General features: G+C 47.3%; 1 protein-coding gene across 1 annotated transcript; it reads right to left on the bottom strand.

Moving 5' to 3' along the window:
• Positions 1–2,470: 2,470 nt before the first annotated feature.
• Positions 2,471–8,158, bottom strand: LOC101753846 (protein ABHD17C). The gene is made up of 6 exons (XM_004972716.3): positions 7,838–8,158; positions 6,978–7,726; positions 6,161–6,197; positions 4,873–5,109; positions 4,730–4,777; positions 2,471–3,198 (listed from the first exon to the last, which is right to left on the bottom strand). The coding sequence occupies exons 2-6, from the start codon at positions 7,283–7,285 to the stop codon at positions 2,746–2,748; spliced, it is 1,083 nt and encodes a 360-aa protein (XP_004972773.1). The 5' UTR covers positions 7,286–7,726; positions 7,838–8,158; the 3' UTR covers positions 2,471–2,745.
• Between the last annotated feature and the right edge of the window lie 306 nt (positions 8,159–8,464).

The raw sequence follows: 8,464 nt of genomic DNA, 5'->3' as shown, positions 1-8,464 counted from the left end.
CCAATAATACAACGCACGCACGCCACAGAATCATTTGGTTGGTGTTCGTGTTCCTACAGTGCTGCGCCGCTTGAGATATCGCTAACAGTGATGCTACCGCTACATGACAGCCACTGCACATCACTCGCTCGGACAGACAACTCCTCCTTGGCCATGGGGCGCGGCCCCCCTGCCTCGCAAGGGGGACACCCCAGCTACCGCAACTGGAGGGAGAGAGTCTCTGGAGCCGGCCTGCTTGTTGCCAACATAATGCCGGTGCTAATGCAAATGCAATGAACCGGACAGATGCCGAGGAGATATCCGGCTCAATAATGCATGATGCAATTGACAAACACAAACAAATCGTATGTACAGTACTAGTTGAGGAGAGGGGGAAGCGAAAAAAAATCAAATCACCAATCAGTGCGGCGTTAATACGGCAGTGATGGACATCTCGCTCGCTGTAAGCCAAGAGGAAGGAAGAGAGGCCGTGTCTGGAACGGAGGAATTCAGAAAGGGTTTCGACAAAAAATGCTGCCCTTCTCGCATAATTTGTACAAATTCGGACACTGCATTCCAAACACGCACCTCTTTCATACTACCCCAGAACGTGCTCTTCCTGATTCTTAAACCCTTGTAAACCTATCAAGATGTCTTAAACAAACTGGACGCGGCTACTATCCTAATCGAAACAATTTGGCGCCAATTATTAGGCGCGCGATTACCCGCACCAACCGATGCATTAGAGGGCCTTAGGGTTCCGGCGCAACAGAACAGGATCTGCCAGGTCGGGGCGAGACGTGGAGAAGGCATGTTACATCAACCGCACAGCCCCCCAACCATGGCTGCACACTTGATGATGGAGCCACACCCAACAGAAACCATTAATAAATCGGCTCGTTTTCTTTTCTTCCTCCTTTGCCTTTTCTATAACGAAGAAAAATCAGCACCATTTAATTCAATGTCCCCCCCTCGATATTCTCCTCCGGGGAATAAGAATGAGAGATGCGTATGGCCCCGTGGCCTAGCGAGGAGATATAAAAAAGATATCACGAGGAAAAAAAAAATTGAGGATTCAGTTGGGTGATTGAGGGGGAGGAAACAAACCGGGGGATGCCCATCACACTTGTGGCCCATGGATGGACCAGTGTACTGGGACACTTGAGCTACTGCTCTTCTCAACTCGATCTACTGTGCCGCGACGTTACTTGGACGGTCAGTGAGGCCGAGCCATGGCTTTCATTCATGTCCTCTCCTTGCCGGGACACACACACATGCCCATCCGTCACGGTTACAGCTAGCTGCAACAACCGCCATCCGCCATGGGTCTCTAATGGTCTCTTGCTCGGTGTCCCGTTGCTAGAATCTCCGTGTGTCCTCTTCCACCATTTACAGCTCTGATGAAGATGAGATGAACGAAGCTCGTGTGCTTGCGCGTGGCTCTCTGAACAGAACAGGATGAAGTGTTTTTATGTTACTCCAATCATGTGCACTAGCTCCAATTAGGTAGCCTAGATTCGCGTATCGAAAGGTACATGTCAAGGGGAGCCCCTAGGCAGGGGGGGACTGGAGCCTTGTGCCACTGCCCAGCTCACCATTGGCCGCATTCAGGGACAGGCATGCAGTACACTACATGCAACACAACATAACGGACATTGCAACTAGACCATGCCACATCACAAGCATGCCATTGACCATCCATGATCCATCCTCACCTCCATTGTCGCCTCCGATCCACGGTAAAAAGTCCGGTGACCGGTCCTGGATCCGCACGCGCAAGAACTAACAGATCAACTGCCTGGACTAGTTTCGCTGGAATTCGGTTGCAGAGAAGGGGTTCAGGGGAATTCAGAGACCCTGATCCTGTGGGATGATGCGGCTGCATTGCCAGATTTTCAGGAGCTCCAATAATCCATCGATCCACCGACTGATGTGTTGTGTTAGTCGCCCATTTTCTAAGGGAGACTTCAATTCAATGCCCTCACATGGCCTTTGTACAGAATGATTATTAGCTGGCTTCTGTATGATGCTACGCAACTGTATGAATGGGCGCCAGTTTCTGAATCTGCACGCATGAATGGGAGAGGCCCCATGAGTTCAGGTTTGGTACTGCAGTGGTCCATCTGAATGCCAGTGTACAAGTACTGCACCAAGGTTTAACCTGCCCCTTGTCTTCGACCGGTGCACATTGAATCTGATTGCTGGGCAGGAACAGTACATTTCGAAAATAGGAACAGAACAGTTGCACGACAAGTCGAGAACCACCGTCTTGAATTGTTTTGTGTGGTTGCTGATAGATTATCTCAAAACATTCCATTGGCTGTCACCTGTCAGTCTAACAAACAGACCAGACCATGTCTTGAGCTGTTGAGCAATCAGATCTGCACATGCCAGGAGCATCTTTCAGTTTTCAGAAAGATGCAGGCGGAGCAGTCTGAATTTCAGCATGGAGCTACTGCATGATGGAAAACTTACCAGAACAACCCAAAGATAGCTGAAAAGAAGATTCAATTCAGGCATTGTCATTGCTCTAAACTCGACGGCGAGCAGGTTATGTCAATAATAATTAGATGAATCTGACAAGCAACTACAACGGAGGACAGGTAGAACCGGATATGAAGCACAAGTACGGGAGTCTCTATCTGTTGCACAATGTTCAGCTAACTGACTCAAATCTAGGTTTTAGTCCTAGAGCATTTAAAGGGTTAGTAGATATCTCAGGACCGTTCCTCTTTACTATACATGCACGCACAAAGATCGGCGGCATTAACGGGCGTCTCCACAGCAGCAGCACTTGAAGCAGCTCCTGCAGGAGCAGCAGCTGCCGCAGGAGAAGCAGGAAGGGCAGCACCTGAAGAAACGGGATGTGAAGCAGTTCCTCAGCCCACAGCAGCCGCAGCTGAAGTTGCAGCTGGGGCAGGTTGGTTTGCGGACTCGAATGCGGCAGCAGCAGTTAGTGGTGAAGGTTGTTGTTGTTGCGGTGTTCACTCTGTGGGCCTTCTTTCTTGGCTGGAGGGACTGCCTAATCTTCTTGAGCCGGATTTTTGTTGTGATGGTCTCCATTTCACGGATGAAACGGGAGAGGTGGCGGATGAAGTCAGGGTACAGCTCTAGGTTGCAGTGACCTCCCCCCTTAATCCAGAGTGGGTCGTAAGGCTCCCTTGCCAGTTTCCATAGCTCCTTACCATGTGACCAGTTCACAACATCATCATCCGTCCCCTGCAAATATCAGCCAGTGTAACTTAGACAAATATCTTAAAACTTGGAATGCAGTGGTGCTGAGTTATGAGTGCAACGTACACCATTTTCATCAAACATATAGATGAATTCAGATGTATATTCAGTCACAGCTTACACAAGCAACGGGTTCAGTTTTTTCATGATTATTCTAATGGGGTCTAGCAAAATTAAATTATACAAATCGCTCAAAATGGATATCCATTGATTGTACAAGTGATCTAGGGCTCTAGGCAAAATTGAAATGCCTATGATCTGTATAGCTCATGATGAGACCAGCCAATTATGTTAAAACTGTAAATAAGATCATTTCTGATGAACTATGGCAGATAAGGTGTGACATAGTTTTATTGTTAAAGCCTGGAAACTAAACTGTCTCTTGTAAATCAGTAAGCTTTCAGATGCTCTGATTGTCTTCCATGTTTTAAGATCGTTGGCTAAGAGTATGCACTTCCAGGCAGCAACAAAAAACTAGAGATGTATATTCAGCCTGTGCAAATTTTGGGCCAGAAAAGTGCTGACCTTTTTGGGCCTACTAGTTTGACATGGCTACAAGTTTGGTTTGGCTCAGCCAAGACAACAAAAATAAGCTGTTCAGTATGGCAGGATGAACAGTGAAAGGCCAACAACCAGCCAGGCCAGGACTGCCAATGCCCAATTATTCTTTGGGTTACCAGGCTGAATTAAGTCAATGAGGTCCTACAGGGGGCATAAAGTGAGCATACCACATGTGCACAACTTGTACGCTAGGGAACCAAAACTGCTAGTGACATCCCAGCCCATAAAAGGGTTCGCATTCAATGGACATAACTGCTGGCTAGCTGAGGCAATGAAGACTTTGTTTCTGGTCTTCATAGTTCTGTAGTTTTCTGCTCTACCTATGTACTTTCCAATCTATGCTTGTACATACCCATGGTTAGTGTAGAGGCCGGAAGTTACTTCCCGCATCTAAACCTATGTACTTTCTTGGCTTCTAATAAAAGCTGGGCTAGATATTGGCTAAAACTTTGGTTTAAAGAAAATTTTTCATAAGCTGAAAATTGGCAACAAGGATGGTGAACTGTAGTGCTTGGAGTAGCAAGATTTCAAAGAAGAGAATATGATCAAAGAGAATCCAGGTAATAAATGGATTTTCTTCTACACACATTTCAATTGTTCATCATCTTTCATTCCTAAATATAAAATCGCATGACATTTATATATGGAAGATGTTTTTCCACTAATGTATGAAGTTTGGATGCAGTGATGAACTACCGTGTAATGAGTAATGACATGAAAACACAATTCAATACTACTACCAGTAATTGATTTACTGCTCCAATACATATATTAGTAGAAGGAACAACAACAGCACACTGCCATCAGCAAAGATGTGGAAGTGGTAAAATGTTCCAACATATGGCACATATGAAATCAGTGCATGCTAGTTCAAATTCACTACTACTTGTCTAATCGGATAGCAAGTAATGAAGTAAATATACAAATGCCAGATATCCTATTAGAGAACACTTACATGAATAACGAGAACAGGGCATTTGACCTTTTTTATTTTCTTGACGTTCTGCAGAAATAGGTTTGACTAGACATTAGTAAAAGCTAACCCTAAAGGAATAGGATGTGCAGACTGAGATAAGATAATCAGTTCAAGTTATTTACTTTGTAAATGTCAAAGCAGAAAGTAAAGTTCACATGGCAAACAACACGAAGGCCTGACAGTATAGCACTGTGGAGAACCACCCCGCGCAATCTAGGCAAACGGGAGGCCAAATGTAATGTTGGCCCACTGCCCACAGATTGTCCATACAGGATAATATCTTCTTGGCTGATTCCATACTCAGTTTCTAAGCACTGGTAAACTGCTTCGATGTCTGCATATGTATTTTCTTCACTCGGCTGCATTATAAATAACAAACATAAGATTAATTCCTCAACAATGTATTCCTTTAGCGTATGATATGTACAAATACCAGGAACCTGACAGCAATACAAAATGAAATGACATTGACATCTGACTTCGCTTAAATGTGCATTTAGCAATATATCAGCCAATCTAGTACCCAAAACAGAGTTTCAAATTCAAGACAAGTAAGTTGGGAACTGCACAAGGAGTCTTAAAAAATAAAAATCAAAAGAACATGGCTCCAATTTGCTCATCCAGTGCTGGTTGGGGTAACACTAGTTAAGAACATAAAGAAAATATAAACAGTATCATGCCATTTTTCTCAAAAAAAATCTTGCATTGAATTGGCATGTTGGGTCCACATCCCATTGACACAGAACCGCCATATCATGCCACATCAGTGAGATGGATAGTTTGGAGTTCATGAAGTCTACACGTGGACCTGAACGGAATAAACTGCCCATACATGTAGTTCCACAAAAGCCGATTCTTAAAACTGTAGTCTGAACCTTCAAAATGGCATGCATGGCTGAAAACAAAAGGGCTCAAATCTAAACATATGCTGATCATTGCTATCTCTGAGCAGCCTTTTAAGAGCATTGGCCATGCTGTGCCAGAAATGCACCAGTCAGGCATGGGCCAAAGCCTCTTCACATGCAAGTATATGAACTCATTCTTGGAATTTGAAACTCAAACCACATTTCTCGAGGTATCTAGCATGGCACGTTAGAATCTTGAGACTGAATAGTGCAAAACTGCAAACCTAGGCAGAAAAGATAATTGGGCGTGCTTGGTTCCCGGCCGTGGCTCGCCACGCCACGGCCTGTGGTGCCGATTTCCACCACCACAGCTGCCACAGCCTGTGGCGTGGCGTGGCCGGGGACCAAACAGGCCCATTATCTATCTGCGTTAGTTGGGAAAGGGCACCGAGATTAAGAGAAGTTTTTCAAACAGTCAATCAGCCATTCACCACCACTTTAACTCACCAGCAACATGTCGATGGTGCAATCTAACACAGTTTACACTTGGTAAATAAGTTCTTACCTTTCCAGTAGATGCACCATAGCCAGAGTAATCATATCTGCAAATACAGAAGTACACAGTACATCACATCAGCATGTTCTAAACAGGAAACTTCATAGCTGCCTTAAAAGCACAGTGATGAAACCGGAAACATCAAATCATCTTCTGGAAAAGATAAAATGATGCGGTTATAGTTGAAGAATGAATAGGCAGTCAACTTAGGCCAACTATACATTTAAATGTGATATTTTCAACAACAGAAAAGGTTAAGAATTAAAACTTTTCCCACGATAGCCATCCACAACAGTGCCGCATACGCAGCCATGTCAACTGAATCTTCTACTGATATCACAATCCAGGTTTGGAACAAATAACTGGCAGAAGGATTTAAGAAGAACACATAAGTCATCCTCAAGAGTCGAGACTATGAAAAGTTCTGCGGTCACTGAAAATCCCTAGGGGAAAACTAGAATAACTACATTCCAAATCCCCCCTACTCCAGTAACTACCTGCTTCGGCCGCCCTCGACATGCTAAATGAAGCCGATTTATGCAATGCAGCATGCCAGAATCAGTAATTCGTGCAAAATATTCACTAAAGATGAGTTTCTTCTTCAACAGCCGTGTCGAGCCCCCCCAAAATTCAGAAAATAGAAAGGAAAAGCACATCTGGCACAGCATCCTAACAAGAAAAATATTAACTTTTAAAAGCAACTTTCCTAAACAGATCAAGGAGCATAGCATTTTTTGATAGAAACAGCAGAATAAATGCAACAGAACAAATAAGAAAAAAAATGCAAGATCACAAGGATGGCCGGGAAGCATAATGCACCACTAACCCCATCAGATTGACCTTGAGATTGACCTTGAGCTGCACAAAGAGGTCGTAGAGCTGGCCGAGGTCCGCGGCGTTGCCGTGCGAGTAGAGCAGGGTGAGGCGTGCGCAGGGGTTCCTGAAGTAGAAGGCCACGACCTTGCTCCCCCTCCTGGTGTCGACGAGCAGCACGTCGAGGGCGTTGTCCCGCGGCACGCCGGAGGCGACGAGGCGGCCGGTGGCCTCGTCCTTCCGGACGGCGTACGTCGCCGGCTCCGGCGGGAAGAAGGCGAACCGCGCCGCGAGACTGGACACCGAGCACCCCGACAGCATCGGTGGCAGCGCTCACTCATCGACAGGCGGCAATGCGGCTGCTCGGAAGAGGACGCCCTCTCCTCTCTCTTCTCCTCCCCCCCTCCCCCCTCCTCACGGCGGCGGCTGCTGCTTCCTCGGCTCAGATGGATCGAGCTGCGTCGCCAGCGATCAAATAGGACGAGGTGTTTTGGGATTTTCTGGGATGGTAACGGATTTGCGGCGCCTTTCGGCGCTTTCTTGGCTCAAATCGGTTCCAAGCAACAAACTTTGTGGGGGAAAATATCTCGGCAAGCAAGCACAAAAAGGCCGGCTCAATCCTGATTGGATCTCTCCAACGGACTGGAGCAAGAAACGGAGCACCCCCCCTCCTCCTCCTCCCCCTCGTGACGAAGAAATCCGGCCTGATCAGAAATCAAAGAAGCCCGGTCACTCCCCCACCGGGCGATTGATCACCAACACCTGCCAAATTTCAACAAGGAGATAATGATGGAAAACCACCAAAGGAACCGATTTACACAGCACCAATCATTCAGGCGAGGGGGGTTTGGGAGGGTTTAGCGCAGCGGTTACCGGTGTGAAAAACGAGCAAGGCGAAGCAGTGAGGAAGACCGGAGGAGCAAACCGCTGCACAGCACAGTACACAGCCAGCGGCTGCACAGCACTAGCTAGAGCTCGCTCAGCAGCCTCAGCCACGCACGCTGCTCACTGCCATTTATTACTCACTGGCACACACCCTCCTCATCAGGCCCGAGAGCGAGAAGAGGAGAGAGGAGAGAGAGATGCTGGTGTGTGTGCAGCGTGCCTGCGTGCGTGCAGCAGGGGGGGCGCGCGCGTGTAGGGATGGCAGCGGCAGATGAAGCTGGAACAGGCATCAGAAAGTGCAGGGGATCCCCCACCCCCCCACGCCTTTGCAAAAGATGTCGAGCAATTTCTCGCCGCACCCGCACACGGACGGACGGCGTTCAGCCGCCGCTACAGCACCGCGTGCGGCTGCACCGATCGAGGAAGCCTGGACCGTCTGATCGCCGCATCGGACGGCCCGGATGAGGCCGCGTGGAGGATGGAAGGTTTGCTGGGGGTGTTGTGGCGTGTTCTCCGGCTTTGCGCGAGGACGTTGGACACAGACGATTCTTTTCGTGCTGTAATTCGGCGTATATTTGTTGCGGAGCGGCATGGATTTTTCATTTTCCAGGGTGA

Source organism: Setaria italica, chromosome VI, assembly GCF_000263155.2.
Source record: "Setaria italica strain Yugu1 chromosome VI, Setaria_italica_v2.0, whole genome shotgun sequence".
NCBI classification, from domain to species: domain Eukaryota; kingdom Viridiplantae; phylum Streptophyta; class Magnoliopsida; order Poales; family Poaceae; genus Setaria; species Setaria italica.
The sequence above is the reverse complement of the archived record's forward strand: the minus strand, read 5'-3'. Positions and strand labels throughout refer to the sequence as shown.